This window comes from Kryptolebias marmoratus, linkage group LG21 (genome assembly GCF_001649575.2).
Source record: "Kryptolebias marmoratus isolate JLee-2015 linkage group LG21, ASM164957v2, whole genome shotgun sequence".
Classification (NCBI taxonomy): domain Eukaryota; kingdom Metazoa; phylum Chordata; class Actinopteri; order Cyprinodontiformes; family Rivulidae; genus Kryptolebias; species Kryptolebias marmoratus.
This window is the reverse complement of record NC_051450.1, coordinates 4,160,699-4,177,841: the sequence shown is the minus strand read 5'-3', so window position 1 is coordinate 4,177,841 and position 17,143 is coordinate 4,160,699. Positions and strand designations below refer to the sequence as shown.

Genomic DNA, 17,143 nt, shown 5'->3' with positions numbered 1-17,143 from the left:
GACATTTACTCGCTGTGAGGCTTTCAATAATCTGGCGAAGAGTACTGGGAGCTGTGGGTATTTATGGGGACCAGAACAGGTGAAACAGATGACTGTGATTACTTGGGCATGATAATATGGGCGTGGCTTGAACTGTGGATGAATGGAAAGTTACTTGGCTGTGGCATGACTGGAAGCAAGAGGCGTGGCAGGAACAGATGGAGCTGTGACACAAAATATCTGATGATGATTTTTATTGAAACTTTCAGAAAGTAATCATTGGATGTACATCGATAACTTATGTAGTCAACCCAATTCAAGATGACTACCACAGCCAGTTGACCTAAAAAACACTAAAAGTGCTATAACTCAGTCAATTTTACAGACATTGTGCTAACATTTGGTCTGGTACTATCTATGATGTATGCCCAACACTCTAAGTGCTACTCATTGCACAAGATGTTTGTTTAAAACATTACTATTACTTATTGGAGTCAACCCTGTTTGTCTGATAGCAAAATACACAAATACACATCACCTGCCGCACTTCATACACATATGAACTTAAATCTCATTCCATTCTTAATATATAAGGTTTAATATAATGTTGGACCAGCCTTTGTAGCTGTAACAGCTTCAACATTTCTGGGAAGACTTTTCAAAAGGTTTAGGAGTGTTTATGGGAATTTTTGACCATTCCTCCAGAAGTGCAGTCTCCGCTCTAATTCATCCCAAAGGTGTTTTTTGGGTTGAGGTCAGGACTCTGTGGAGGCCAGTCCAGTTCTTCCACATGAATTTTGCTCATCCAGGACTTTATGGACCTTGCTTTGTGCCCTGGTGCGCAGTCATGTTGGAAGAGGAAGGGGCCATCCCAAACTGTTCCCACAAAGTTGTGAGCATGAAATTATCCAAAGCGTTTTGTGGTATGCTGAAACATTAAAAGTTTCTTCAACTGGAACTAAGCTCCTGAAAAACAACCCTACACCATAATCCCCATCTACCAAACATTACACTTGGCACAATGCAGTCAGATAAATATTGTTCTCCTGGCAACCGCCAAACCCAGACTCCTCTATCGGGTTGCCAGACAGAGAAGTGTGATTTGTCACTCCAGAGAACATGTCTCCACTGCTCTAGAGTCCAGTGGCAGTGTGCTTTACACCACTGCATGCATGCTTTGCATTGCACCTGGTGATGTAAGGCTTGAATGTAGCTTCTTGGGAATAGAAACCCATTCCATGAAGCTCTCTGTGCACTGTTCTTGAGCTAACCTGAAGGTCATATGAAGTTTAGAGGTCTGTAGCTGTTGACTTTACAGAACATTGGCAATCCCTGTGCACTATGCTCCTCATTATCCGCTCAGCACACTGTGATTTTACATCCTGTTGTTCCCAATCACTTCCACTTTGTTATCCTGAACAAAAATATAAATGCAACACTTTTGTTTTTGCTCCCATTTTTCATGAGCTGAACTCGAAAACCCAAGACTTTTGTTATGTCCAAAATAAAGCCTTTGTGAATATTGTTCACAAATTTGTGAAAATCTGTTAGTGAGCGCTTTTCCTTCGTCAAGATCATTTCTGTTTCTGATAGTTTGTGTAGAAATTCTTTGGTAATGCAAACTGATTGTTGCAGCAGCTGTCTGGGGGGCTGGTCTCAGACAATCTTGGAGGTGAAGATGCCGGTGACGCCAGTTACATGTATTGCCAAATTCTCTGAAATGACATTGGAGATGGCTTATGGTAGAGAAATGAACATTCAGTTCATCGGCAACAGCTCTGGTGGACATTCCTGCAGTCAGCATTCCAATTGCATGCTCCCTCAAAACATGTGTCATCTCTGGCATTGTGCTGCATCATAAAACTGTACATTTTAGAGTGGCCTTTTATTGTGGCCAGACTTAGGGGGACCTGTGCAATAATCATGTTGTCTAATCAGCATAGTGATTTGCCACACCTGTGATGTGGATGGATTATTCGGCAAAAGAGAAGTGCTTATTAACACAGATTTACACAAATTTGTAAAGAATATTTGAAATTTTGAAAAAAAAAAGCCTATTGTGTTCATAGACAAAGTCTTAGATCTTTGAGTTCAGCTCAAAAAAAATGGAAGCAAAAACAAAAGTGTTGCTTTTATATTTTTGTTCAGTATATAATACCACTAACAGTTCACTGTGGACTATTTAGTAGCAAGGAAATTTCATGACTGGACTTACTGCACTGGTGGGATCCTATTACAGTACAATGCTGGAATTTGTTGAGCTACTGAGAGTGACACATTCTTTCACAAATCTTTGTTGAAGCAGTGTGCATGCTTAAGGGCTTTATTTTTACTTCTGTGCCCATGGACATGATTGGAACACCTAAATTCAGTGGTTTGGTGAGTGAATACTTTTGGCAATATAGTGTATCTCATGAACCACCACAACTTTCAAATAAAACAATTCTTTAAGAAAAAAATCCCTTATTGGTAATCAAAACTAGTCATTCACTGCTCTCTTTTTCAAATTAAAATTTAAAAGTTTTACTGTTCTGTTTTTATGACACAGTGGATGGAGGTTGGTCTCGGTGGAGTCCATGGTCCCTCTGTGATAAGCATTGTGGTGGCGGACGCTCCATACGCACTCGCTCCTGTTCCAGCCCTCCACCCAAGAATGGTGGGAAGAAGTGTAATGGAGAGAAGAACCAGGTCAAGCCATGCAACACCAAACCTTGTGGTGAGATTCACTGAACATGGACTTGCTTAAAAGTGCCATTGCATAAACATTGAAACACCCTTATCTTTAAAATTTTGTCCTGTATCTTCTTGCACAGCTTTAAAATAAAACATACAAATTATACATGAAAACCTGCAGCTGAATTGGTAATAGTGTGCTATGATTTTTGGTAGTAGATCAATAGGTTTTAGTATAACCATGTCTTATATAGTATATATAAGAAAATGAATGAATACACACCTCCCCCCACCCCCTCCCCTGGAAAACATTGCAAGATCATCATCAAGTGAGATCAACAAGAGAAAGAATTTCAGCATATGCTTCATTGTAGAACCCACAATAGTTTTAACATTTGAATAATACCCTAAATAGTACATTTAAAAACATATGGTTTTATAACTTGAAAGATTTATGAAAAAACAGACTTTCTTTTTTTTTAGTGGGTTGCAACATTTTTGAATGTTTGCAATGAATAAATGGTGAAATGTGAAAAATATATTAGTTTTTCCATTGATTTTGTCAATTGTCTTTAGTTTGCCAGGGTCATTACCAATCAAGGAGTTTTTAGCGATGAGAAAATCCATAAATTGGAGTTTATAAACATACCAGTCCTTGTAACATGAATGTTCACTAGTTAAAATTCAATTAGAATGATAAAACTCCTAATGATTAACACTAAAATCATGATTTTGCCTTTACAACTTTGTTATATACAAAATATGATATTTAAAGATAATAATTTGCGCAGTACAAAATAACTTAAAGTTTCCATTTTTTATTTGCCAGGCTGACTGCTCTCTGCCTTAAAATAACTATTTAATTCAAAGGGATTATATTTTGAAGATTTTAGCTCATGTAGATATTTGCACAATACCTAATGTCTGTAAATTGCCATAAAGTATGATTTTCTAAGCCAAAAATTGATCATGAGTTATTCTATTTCAGTGAAAAATGATTTCTGCCTTAAAATGATCATTACATTCAAAGACATTATATTTCAAAGATTTCAGCTCATGTAGTCATTTAATACAATTAATTTTTCACATTTGATCAGTTATTGAATTATATTTATCACAGTACAGTTATGTCACAGCATAGTTCCAAATATAAGCAAGCTTAGTACATCCAAGTAGTCAAAACCTTATTTATATTGCTATAAACCCATGTAGAATTCAAATTTACATATATTTATGATAAACTACAAACATTTGAAACTGACACTCTCACAGATGGAACATTGTGAGATTTTTGAGAAAAAAAACATCAAAGTTAAACAGAGACACACATGTACTATGATCTTGGGTGTGTTAATCTTGTTTACGTCCAAGAACTAAAGCAGTATAAACAGCAAGTCACTCAGACAGACACTCAAAGGTGGCTGCTTCCACTCTATAATGGTAAATTTTAGATGCAAAAGTCCTGTGGAGGTGGGGGGCGCGGCATGGAGGAAGGAGTGAGTGGGTGGATAGTTAATGATATATCAGCTTTGGAGTCTCCCTCAGCCGCAGTGATTTGGTCATGAGCTACATCCAATGACCTTCATGGGGGGCGGGCAGTTCTGTTGGGGGAGCAGGTTGCCCCTTGAATAATGCTAGTTGAAACTCTGGCAGAGATGAAGTGAGAGACATGTGGGATTACCATGGTGACTATAATGAGGCACTGGTAGTTTTTTTGACAGTTCATACATCAAAATGTAGGTAAGGGTTTTTTTTGTTGTTGTTATTTGTCTGCTTAGATCGTTACAAAAGTATGTTGGTATTTCGGGCAGTACCTGCACTGATATCCTTCAAAATTGTTTCCGAAATTGTTAGTATTATACAATTTTTTTTGCCTATAAGCACCATTCTTAAAAAGTAAAAGTCAGTGCCTGCAGGATCCTGTGGAAATTCATGACCTTCTGTTTGCATATTGTCAGGTGAGGAAAGATGTCCACCAGGCCAAAAGCTTGTGTCGTGTGCCAACCAGTGTCCACAGCGCTGCTCAGACCTTCAGCAGGGTATAGAGTGCCAGGGCAACACCGAATGTCAGCCGGGTTGTCGATGCCCCAAAGGTATTGATACATCTTTTAACTGTATTCAAAGAAGTCCAGCACTATGTGCGTATGTGTTTTCTATTTTATATTTGCGAAGGATTTTATCCTAAAGGTTAATTTAGTACCCAAAAACATAGAACAAAAAGAACCAAAATGTATGCTTGGTCAATTATTTCTTTGTTGTAACAACCCACAAATGCATTTTTCCTAACAAATGTGGCACCATTTAAGGGAAAATAAACACGTTTTCCAATATTGTAAAATGTATTGCCAAGAAGACTTGTTAAAACAAAGAAATAGTCAACAAAACACAAATTTCTTTCCTTGGAGCCAGGTCTGGGGGAGGGGCTTGTGGGCGAGTGCCTGATGACTGGGCTGCGGTGGCGGTGTATATAACAAAGTTGTGGCAGCGGAAGGCGGGGGCCTTAAAGATCTGACCATAGCTTACTGAAACTGGCTGTTGGAATGTCACATCTCTGGTGGGATATGAGCCCAAAGTGGACTCTAACTGTTGTTTGTGCACCGAACAGCAGTTCAGGATACCCAGCCTTCTTGGAAGGTGCTCCAGTTGTGGATTCCATCACTCTGATGGGGGACTTCAATGCCCAATCGGGTATCAATAGTCTGACCTGGAGAGGCCTGACTGGGAGTAATGGTATCTCAGATCTGGACCTACGTGGTGTTTTGTTATTGGACTTTTTTGCTATTCCTGGTTTGTCGATAACAAACACCATGTTCAAACATGTCCATAAGTGCACATGGCACCAGGGCACCTCTGCCACAGATCAATGATAGACTTTGTAGTCATGTCATCTGATCTGTGTCCTTATGTTCTGAACACTCTGGTGAAGAGAGAAGCAGAGCTGTCAACAGATCACCACTTGGTAGTTGGACCAGATGGCAGGGGAAGATGCCGGACAGACCTATTAGACCCAAATGTATAGTGAGGGTTTGCTGGGCAGAAGAACTTATCAGAAAGATCTTCAACTCCCACATCTGACAGAGCTTCAATCGCATCCCAGCGAAGGCTTGTCTCTCTCCTTGCCTGGGAACACCTTGGAGTCCGTCTGGAAGAGCATGAAAAGGTGGTTGTGGAAAGAGATGTTTTGGACTCCCTGCTCAAACTGCTGCCCTCATGACCCAACTCCAGAAGTGGCAGATAATGGATGGATGCATGAAATTTAACTTATAAATTGTGCTAAGTTACATATGTGAATGATTCCTGCTACTGTTAATTACTGTTTAAACATCTCTTTAAATGTGAAGATGTAAACAAGTGGCTTTAAGTGGTAATTTCATTCTCAAGGTGACAGAATGCACATCTCTAAACAACCAGCAAATTTCTTCTGTGTCTGCAGGAACTGTTTGTTGAACAAGTGTGCTCTTTTTGCAATTCCTCATGCTCAATCACTGTTATGATTTGCCCTGCTTATTGTATGTCGCTAAAACTGTTACTCTGCTGGTTGACTTGAATCTGAACAAAAGATTTAACTTAATTTAACGTTATTGTATTCCTGTCAAATTTGACCACGATAAAAGTTTTTTTCTTAAAAAAAAGTGCTTTCTCTTCTTTGACAAAAACTTCTTTACCCTTTGAAAAAACTTAGATGTGTTTGTTTTTGAGTGTACACACACAGTGACCCACAGAGATGGCATTTGGTGCATAATCTGTGCATATAGAATACTGCAAGAAATTGTCCAAAAGCTTTTAAAATATTTTTTCATGCAAAGTAGGAACCAGTGACCACAGTTTCCAAGTGAAGCTTGAAATGAGGCAAAGTTGTGTGATGTCGGCTCTCTTCTTTAACATTGCCATTGACTGGGTGATGCAATGAGCATGGAAGAATAGGCAAGAGGCATACAATGGACCCTCTTAACAGCACTTGAAGACCTGGACTTCACTGATGACTTTTCTCTGGTCTCTCACATCCACCAACTCATCCTGGAGAATAACACATATGCTCAGCAGATAGGGCTGAAGATCAGCCTGTTAAAGATGAAGGTGATGACACTGAAGATACCAAGTCCTTCACCGGTGGAGGTGAATGCAGATCTACTCATGACTGAGGAGTTTACCTACTTAAGAAGCATTGTTAGACATGATGGAGGAGCAGGCAGTAAAGATGTCCTTCAGAATGCTTAACAAACACATAAAAATGTTTTATCTTTCATCAAAATCAGTTTCATAAACTTAGATCAGTGAGGCCTATAGACCATAAAAAATGAACTGATCTAAATTCATACAGTTCATAAGTAAAGAAGATGTATCACAAAAAAATAAATAAAATAAAAAACAAGATGCAATATTGGGGTGCTCATTTTTGATCAAATACATAAAAGTGGTATGCATGAAATGAACATTGTAACATTAAAAAAAAAAGTAATTCATCCAGCTTTATATCTCAGTGTTTTTTCAGTTTATGCCAGTGAAGTGATGCAAACCAGCAGCTGCAATATAAAGAAACACCACATATTTACCTTCAGACAAACAAAACACATCTGTTAAATACCACAAATAACACTTATTTCTATTGTGTGTGTGTTCAGGTCAGCTGCAGCAGGATGGTGTGTGTGTGGAGCTGTGGCAGTGTGACTGTCTGGACTCACAGGGGAAGATGTGGGCAGCTGGCAGTTGGCATCAGGTGGGCTGCAACAACTGCAGCTGTTCTGATGGACAGCTTCTCTGCACCAATCACACCTGCCACGCTTCCTGTGTTTGGAGCTCCTGGTCTAGTTGGGCAACATGCAGCGTTTCTTGTGGGCGTGGCCAAAGAACCAGACACAGGTGATAAACGACACTTATTGTATAAATACATACCTATCAACGTCACTTGTTTTTTTTTCACTGAAAACTATAACTCTGTTCTGTTTTTGCTTAAAAGCTTAATTTGCACAGGAGTCAAGGGTATTTTCTTTTTGTCTTGTTGGATTTATCAGAGATTGAAGTTACTGCTGGGTGTCAGTAGGCCAAATTAATCTGATTGGGCAGTTTTGGGTCAGGTGTAGAATACAGAACTGAAAATGTATCTTTCGATGGTATTGATAGACAATGTCATGGTTGTTGTTTGTTTTTGCTAACAAAAAAACAAGATTAACTTCATCAGTAATGCTAATAGTTACAGCAAATATCTTGTGCAATGAGTAGCCCTACTCACTGTAGTGTGCTCAGCTACAACCACATCAAATTTGACCTCAATATCTGTAAAATTGACTGAATTATAGTCTTTTATGTGTTAATATAATATCAATTGGTTGTGGTGGCCATCTTAAATTTGTTTGGTTCCAAAACTTAAACAGTTGTAGAAGTCTAGCCATGATTATATCCTAAAAGTTTCCTTAAAATCCATCGTGTATTAGATATTTTGTGAATGAAACAGACAGAGTTGACTCCATATAAGTAATGGCAAAATTTCAAACAATGATCTTGTGCAGTCTGTTAGGACTTACATTATGTATTGGGAATCAGTCTTACCTACTACCACATTAAAGTTTTGATCAATATCTGTAGGTTTGACTTGAGTTTTAGTTATTTTTGTGTTTTTTTTTTATAGTCAGTCAGCTGTGGCAGCCATCTTTAATTTGGTTAACTCAAAAGTTAATCAGTTCCAGATTTAGTTTCAATGATTAGTTTCTGCCAATTTCATCAAAATCTGTTTTGTGGTTCATGGGATATTTTGGTAACAGACAGACACACATACACAGGCAAAAACATTATCAGACACCTTCGCTTTTCAGTGGCGGATGATAAACATACATCCAAAATACACAAGGCAAAATAACCAAGGTGAAATGCAAACATGATACAGGTACAGAGAGAAAAAAGTAGAACAAGGACTTTATAAAAGATACTGATCATCAACAGAGTGGAACCCAGTTGTGAACTACAGTCTGACAGGAAGGAAAACTAACTAAAATGTAGTAAGGAAAAAGCTTCTGAGAAATTACACAGAAAGGAATGGGATGATAAGGTATTTTGTGTTGTACCAGATCCCTGATCCCAGAGGATGAAGGAACAGATTGCCACTTTGAAGAAGTCCGGCATAAATCCTGCAACCCAGGACCTTGTCCACCTCTCTGCCTCTTTGACAGGCAGGAGCTCAGTGTGGGAGACACCTGGCTACAGGGAGAGTGTAAACAGTGGTAAGATAAATCAAGACAAGTTTAAATCTGGAACCAACAAAGTAATATAAAAAGATTTGACTGTATTTTTAAAACATTGTCTACTTTGTTTTGTATTTCAGCATGTGCACACCAGAGGGAGTTTACTGTCAAGACATTGACTGCAGAGGTTGGTCTCTGTATTTATTTAAGTGACAGGGTACACAGTAAGGCTAAATACAGTAATATAATGTAAGCACCACTGCATCTACAGTGCCCTGAAAAGTAGCCATACCTCTTGAACTTTTCCACCCTTTGTCACGATAGACCAAAAACTTAAAAGTAATTTAGTGGATATTTATGTGATAGACCAACACAAAGTAGTGTTTGTATGCAGCCCCCTTTACTCCGATGTCCCTAACTAAAATCCAGCCATCTGTATTCAAAAGTCCCCTAATTAGAAGATAGTGTGTAATTTAATTTCAGTATAAATCCAGCTTTCCTGTGAAAGCCTCAGAGGTTAGGGTTAGAGAACATGGGTGATTGAACAGCATCATGAAGACCAAAGAACACAGCAGACAGGTCAGGGGTAAAGTTGCTGAGAAGAGTTGTTGAGCTGCAGAGATCCACTACTCAGGTGGGATAATCTGTCCACAGGACAACTATTAGTCTGAGTAGCAAGAAGAAAGCCACTGTTAAAAGAAATTCTCGAGAACTTCAGTTTGCAGTTTGCTTCAAGCCATGCAGGGACACAGCAAACATGTGGAGGAGTCTGCTCTCCTCAGATCAGCCCATATCTGAATTCTTCAGCCTAAATGCAAAAATATGTGTGACAGAAAAGTAACACTGCACATCACCCCAAAAACACCATTCCCACTGAGAAACATGATGGTGACAGCATTATGCTGTGGGGGTGTTTGGGTTCTTCAGCAGGGATGGGAAGATGAATGGAGCTAAATACAGGTAATTCTGGAAGAAAACATGTTAGAGGCTGCAAAAGACTTGAGATTGGGGCAGAATTCACTTTCCAGCAGGACAACGACCCAAAACATCCAGCCAGATCTACAATGGAATGGTTTAGATTAAAGCATGTCCATGTGTTAGAATGACTCAGTCAAAGTTCAGACCTAAATCCAACTGAGAATCTGTAGCAAAACCTGAAAACTGCTGTTCACAAACACTCTCTTTTCAGTCTGACTGACCTGAGCTAATTTGCAAAGAATGGGCAAAGATTTCTGTTTCTTAATGTGCAAAGTTGGTTAAAACAAACCCTAAAACACTTGTAGCTAGAAGTGCTTTTCAAATATGGACTCATGAATACTTTCTCAAGGCATAGCATGTCATATTATGACCAGCATGTGGACAAACTACCTAATAAAGTGTCAAGCAAAGAAATGCTTTGTGTTTCCAGTGGATGGGGGCTGGACCCCATGGTCAGTGTGGTCTGACTGCTCTGTGACTTGTGGTCAGGGCACACATGTTCGGACCCGTGCCTGCATCAACCCTCCGCCAAGAAACAACGGGTCTCACTGCAGTGGACCAGAGAGAGAAACCCAATACTGCCAGACTCCTCCTTGTATGGGTGTGTACGAATCATCTTCAAGATCTGATTGTCTACTGTCTGCCCGATATATTCCACCCTTTGGCACACTGAGATAATCAATCTACTTCACTTAACCTGCCAAGGATTTATATACCTTATGAAGTGTTCATTTTAAACACATAATTTTAGTTTTATAAAGGACAACACAGTTCATGCTTGCTCTTATTGTATTGATTCTCCTGTCTACAGATGACCTTTGCCCCTGGTCACCATGGTCACTGTGCTCCCAGAGCTGTGGTGCAGGGACTATGTCACGACACAGGGTCTGTGTGTGCGAAGAGGGAGGTGATACTGCCTGCCCCCCTGAGGTTGAGGTTGAGCGGAATAGTGAGGAGAACCAGCTGTGCTACAAACAACCCTGTGCAGGTACATATTTTTTTAAAAATCCTAAAAAAGGATTCTCAAAAGGATACAGACAGGGATACTGAGGTGTAAAAGAACCTTGTAACGAATATGTGTACCTATATTATGAATAGCTGTATTAAGGTGTAATGAGCAATTCATGTAATTTCTTTGCTCAACATTATGGCCCGGTCCCAATACTCGCACTTCCACCCTCGTTCCACCCTTGTGTCCTTCAAATGTGTGTTCATGCTGAAGGATTTTAGTGCGTAGTGTGTCCCAATTCTCCGGAGTGGTCTTTAGCCCCGCCCCCTTTGTGTACTACATCCGCCCTCTGGCTAAGCCCACATCCAGGCAGACTTTGGTATTTACCCATAATTCATCGCTGCAGGTAACATTTTGAATTTATTTTTTCATTATCTTTTTTGATAATAAAAGGGTTTTTGAATTAAAAGGCGAAAATATGGCAGTGGTGACAGAGCACTAAAAAGCAGTTTTCAAATGTAAAGTATTGAACTAATTCTTGTTTCACTCTGCTGTACAGGTGTGAATACTATCAAACTTTGCTCCGTATTCAACAAGTCAGAACAAAACACATTTGAACAGCCAAATATCTCCTGCAATCACTTTGGAAAGCAAAAATACCTAAACTGTACTTTTAAAATCATACTGGCACCTTCTTAAAATACCAAAACAGCGACCGGTCGGCCATGTTGGATGTCGCAGTTATGATGCAGAGGCAGAAGTTGAAGACATAACCTGTACTGTCCCAGTTCTCCAATGTCTGCTTGTAACCTGAACACACGAACCCTTCTGTGCACTTCCACTGAGTACAGGCTTCATAGAGGGGTGTAGGATGGAGAGCCAGTATTCGGACCCGGCCTATAAACTTTTTGATGTGTAGACGAAAGTTTCTCCACTTCTGATCATACTAGGATTGGGCTTTAAGATTTAAATTTGGTTCAGACTGGACCTCAGTGTTTTAGTGCTACACATCTCATATTTACTGAATAGTGTCATGACAAAATATAGTTTAGTTTTTGAGGTTCAGTAGCTGTTCAAACTTAATATATTGCTCTGCTATTTGCCTTGTTAAATTAGTAATAATAAATACAACAAATCACTCTAATGAATGAATGAATGAATGGATACTTTATTCACCCCTGAGGGAAATTATTTTGTCTTAGCAGCAGGCATAAAATAAGATTGATATCATAACAATTGGAAATAATATTCAAATAACATTAATCTTTTACATAAAGATGAGCTATTTAACAGTAAGAGAGAGAATGGTCTAAAGGACCTCCTGAAGCGTTCTTTATGACAGCTGAGCTAATTGGGTTTGTTGCAGAAGGAGCTCCTCTGTCTCTGTAGCCATAAAAGGGGTGCAGTAGATGATCTATGATAGAGAACATTTAGTTCAGTGACCTCCTGTGCCTCTCTGACCTAAGCTTCTTCATGCTTTGTTCAATAGATTTTTATTATTTTCAGTCTGCTGGAATCTCTAGCACAATACAATTTCTCCAGCAAACTACAGCACAGAAGATGGCACCTGCTCCCACAAACTGATAAAATATCTGCATCATTTTAGTGCACACATTGAAGGATCTGAGATTTCTCAGTCTGCTCATCTTCTTGTAAACAGCATCAGTGTCAAACCTGTTGTTCAGATACACACCCAAGTACTTGTGTCTGTCAACATCCCCCATTTTGTTAACCACCATCTCCTTGGTCTTGGCCACATTCAGAAGTAGATGGTTCCTGCTGGACCATTCCCTTGTACTCTATACTCTCACCCCACCACCGCAGAGTAATCAGAGAATGTCTGCAGAATGCATGACTCAGAGCTGTAGTCAAAGGTGTACAGAGAAAACAGGAATGGAGACAGGACTGTCCTCTGTAGTGCTCCCATGTTACTGATCACCACATCAGACAGGGTGCACAAACTGAGGCCTTTCTGACAGACAACTGGTAACCTGACAGACAACTGGTAACCTGACAGACAACTGGTAACCTGACAGATAACTGGTAACCTGACAGACAACTGGTAACCTGACAGATAACTGGTAACCTGACAGACAACTGGTAACCTGACAGATAACTGGTAACCTGACAGATAAGATGAAAGTGAACACTGCAGCAGATGTAGTTGAAACCAGATGTTTACATACATCCTATAAAAAGACACATAACCATTTTTTTTTTCATTGTCTAACATTAAATCTGATTAACCCTTTCCTGTTTAGTTCTGTGAGGAGTCCCAAAATTATTTCTATTTGCTCAATGCCCAAACAATGAGAGAGAGATTTCTTGAAATTACTTTCCTCAAATTCACAGGGGGCTGTGGTAGCTTGGTGCTCAGTGCTGCAGTCTTGCAATCCTGAGGTTGCAGGTTTCAGCCCAGGTTGTGTTAAGAAGGGCATTCAGCATAAAACAATTGTCAGATCTTTCATGCAATTTCACTCTTTGTGACGACCCCTGCAAAGGAACCAGTCAACAAGAAAAACAACAACAGTTTTCTTCAAAGCCACAAGTTTACATCCACTAAGATTACTATACCCTTAAACTATTTGGGAAAGCCCAGATGATGTTGTAATGGGTTTGGTAGCTTTTGATAAGTTAGTTGGCAATATTTGAGTTAATTGAAGGCACGCCTGTGGATGCATTCATCTTTGGTTTTGTATTCCAAAGATGAATGTGTTTTGGTGCCACATGTGTATCAACCCTAAAACAAAAGTGGAAGACCTTGTGAAGAGACTGGCTGAAGCTGGTAAAAGAGTGTTATTGTCCATGTGAAACAACTCCTGTACTGACAATGACTGAAAGGCCACTTAGCAAGGAAGAAGCCATTTCTCTGAAAACAACACTAAAAAGACAAATAACAGTTTGCAAATACCCACAGAGACAAAGGTGGTCTGATTAGACTAAAATTGAACTATTTTTCCATTCTGACCATTGTTACATTTAAAGGAAAATGGCAGAAGATTGCAAGCCTGAGAACACCATCCTAACAGTGATCATGTTGTGGGGGTGGTTTACTGCAGGAGGAACTGGTCACTTCACAAAATCGATGGCATCATAAAAAAAGAACATAATGTAGAAATACTGAAGCAACAACTTAAGACATCAGCCAGGAAATTAAAGCTTGGGTGCAAATGGGTCTTCCAAAGGGACAAGGATAAAAAAGCCATGTTTTAAAGTGGCCAACACTGTCTCTGATGTGCCCCATCACTGTATGAATGCAATCTAAAGCACTGATTAGTCTCTATAGAACGATTTGTTTAGATTAGCTTTGTAGCATGCTCTATGAATGTGTGTGTGTGTGTGTGGATGGATTAATGAGAGCAGATTGTGTTGCAAAGCGCTTAAAGTAGCCTGGTTGGCTAGAAAGGTGTTATATAAGTAGAGTCCATTTACCATTTACCACTCTTGTACAGGCTGTCCCATGTCTGCGTGGAGTGTTTGGTCTCAGTGCTCATGTGAGTCTCAGAGGCAGCATCGCTACCGTGTAGCTCTCACCTCACCCACCAGGGGCCAACAGTGCACTCCTGTAGAAACACAGAGCAGGACCTGCAGTCTCAGTCAGTGTGACGGTGAGCTGATTCATCTGGTACACACATATTAAGACTTCTTGGTACTCATTAAGTGATTGAGCTCATAACTGTGTTTTCTGCATAGTGATATTACCAAGAAGCCATATTAATCCATGTCTTTCCCCATCTGTAGCCTGTGAAGCCCCGTTTGTTTACCTGGCATGTGGTGCTCCCTGTGAAAAGCACTGTGCACTATCTGGCAGTGATGACTTGTGTTTGGATGCCAGGAAGTGCACACCTGGCTGTTATTGTCCTGAGGTAAACAAAAAAGTATTCAGTCAAGTTATTTTTTTATTCTAGCTGTTTTCCTACAGTATAACAATAAATGTATTTATATTTATTGGGATCATGCAATTTACACAAAGTAAAGCAAACCAGAGTAAGATCATTCTTTCATTGTCAAACATTTGCAGTTAAATTAGAATCAGATGATTACAAACACTGTATAGAAAAACACACAACTATTTTTATTCATTGTCTAACTTGAAATCAGACTAAACCTTCCCTGTTTTAGGTCAGTTAGGCGTTCCAAAATTATTACTCTTTGCTCAATGGCCAACTAATAAGATACATTATTTTCTAAAGATTTTTGTCTTATTACGTTTTAATTTTTTATTACTGTTCCTTCCTGAGTGGTATGGTGACAGGACATTCCCATGGCATTTATACTTGCAAATAATTGTTTGAACAGGTGAACGTCAGCCAACTTCAGGCATTTGGAAAATGTGCCCAAGGATGAACCAGAGCTTTGAAGGGTGAAAACTCTCTTCCTGATAACTTGTCTGAAATGTTTTTTTCTCATGATGTCACACAAAGAAGCAGTGTTTTTGAGGTGTGCCTTAAACTGCATTCACATGTGCCTACCTGTAACTTTGAAGAAAGTAATACAAAATCTCTCTCATTATTCTGGCATTTAACAAATAATAATGGATATTTTTTAGAATTCCAAGCTGACTTAAGACAGTAAAGGTTCAGTCTGATTTATTGTCATACAGTCAAAAAAATAGTTGTCTTTTTATACAGCGTATGTATGTTTAAGGTTGTGAATTCAGAAACACTGAGTCAAAAATATATATTCAGTCTTATAAAGATTTGCTTCTATGTTGCAAACATAAAAATACATGTATTTACAAGTGCTAACCCTTTCTGAGTCATATCTCTGATAACACTGCAGATTGTGTGCTAAAATACAAGGCAAAGGTTCTAAAGTCACATAAAAAATGCGTTTAATGCACTGAACTGAATTTTTCTATCTGAATGGAAAAATGGGATCTTTGAATGTTTTTTCATAAATAAAATCAGATTTCCTGCCAAGTTTACACTTGGTGCAGGAGGATCATAACAGACTAAATGCACAAAACAAAGTGTTACACACAATCACCACTAGTTGTAAAAGTACAGACATGGAATTCAAAAATATATAGAAGTGTAAGACTGAAACAAAAAGGTTTATTTTTATTCATTTTTTGTATTTAACCTTTTTTTTAACCAGGTAGATCTCATTGAGATTAAAAATATGTTTGAGAAATAATACACCCAGGAAACTAAGAACTACAATATCAGTTAAAACTTACAAACAGATGCATCATTTATGTGCAAAGTATGAAATATACAAACGTTTAAAAGTAAAATGTACAAAAGCAGAAAAAGGAAGTTAGACCGTCTAATTGCAGGTATGCGCCCTTTGTGGAGTTACTACGATGAGAACAGAATGTGTTCTAATGTTTAGTAGCTGTTACTGGTTCTGATGTATCGTAACTTCTGGTTAGAGGGAGGAGTTTTAAAGGTTCATTTCCAGACTGAGAGGGGTCAGCAGTAATTCTGGCTGGCCTCAAGGTCCTAAAGGTGTACAGATTCTGGAGAAGGGTCAGCTTGCAGCCAGTTGCCTGCTCTGCAGAACTGTTGACTCCCTGCAGTCACACTTTGTCTTTAGCAGCAGCAGCAGCAGGAGCAGCTGTAGCAGCAGCAGCAGCAGCAGCAGCAGCAGCAGCAGCAGCAGCATACCAGATCATGGTGAATGTGGCGAGCATAGATTTAATAATGGAAGAGTAGAACTGCACCATCATTGGCTTCAGTAGGTTGAGCTTCTTCAGCTGCCATAGGAGGTACAGCTGCTGTCCTGCTGTCTTTAGGTCCTGTGGCCAGAGAGAATGGTACCATGGAGGCAGAAGGATTGCACAGTCTCCACTAGGGAGTTATCCAGGAAGATGGGGTCTAGAAGGGCAGGATTTCTCTTGAAGTCCACAATCACCTCCCCTGTTTTTACAGCATTAAGCTCCAAGTTGTTCTTTCACCAAGTTGCCAAATTGACAATTTCTTCATTATGGTTTTTGTTCTACTTTACATTTTTCTAACCTTATAATATGGTAAAAAAACCTTAAAACAGATTGAAAATACATCCATATATTGGCAAGGGAAGACTGTAATAAGGTGCAGCAGTAAGTAAAAAGGCAGATTTGTATAACAATGACTATTTCTTAATTTAAAGACTATGTATTACCAGAGTATTATGAATGTGTCACTAAAATTACATGTTTTTTAATTGTTATGTGAGTAGTCAGTAACATAAATGTATTTACTTGGTACTACAGAAACATCAAGAACAATTTTAAAGTTTTAAATTGTTTGGCTCCCAATTATTTAGCTGAACTTCTTGACTTTCATAACTTAGTGCAGCTAAGGGCTAAATAAAAGCACCGAGGGGATTGGGTTGTTACAATGGCAGCCCCCAGACTCTGGAACAACCTGTCCTTTGATATTTGTCATGTAGAGACAACACT

General features: G+C 39.1%; 1 protein-coding gene across 1 annotated transcript in view; it reads left to right on the top strand.

Annotated features, from left to right (window-relative positions):
* scospondin (subcommissural organ spondin) overlaps positions 1–17,143 on the top strand; it is a 233,202-nt gene that overhangs the window by 171,753 nt on the left and 44,306 nt on the right. Inside the window, 9 exon segments of the mRNA XM_037973323.1 lie at positions 2,528–2,695; positions 4,611–4,745; positions 7,275–7,512; positions 8,715–8,867; positions 8,969–9,015; positions 10,237–10,407; positions 10,618–10,794; positions 14,208–14,363; positions 14,497–14,621. Of these exon segments, the coding sequence (XP_037829251.1) occupies positions 2,528–2,695; positions 4,611–4,745; positions 7,275–7,512; positions 8,715–8,867; positions 8,969–9,015; positions 10,237–10,407; positions 10,618–10,794; positions 14,208–14,363; positions 14,497–14,621 (1,370 nt within the window).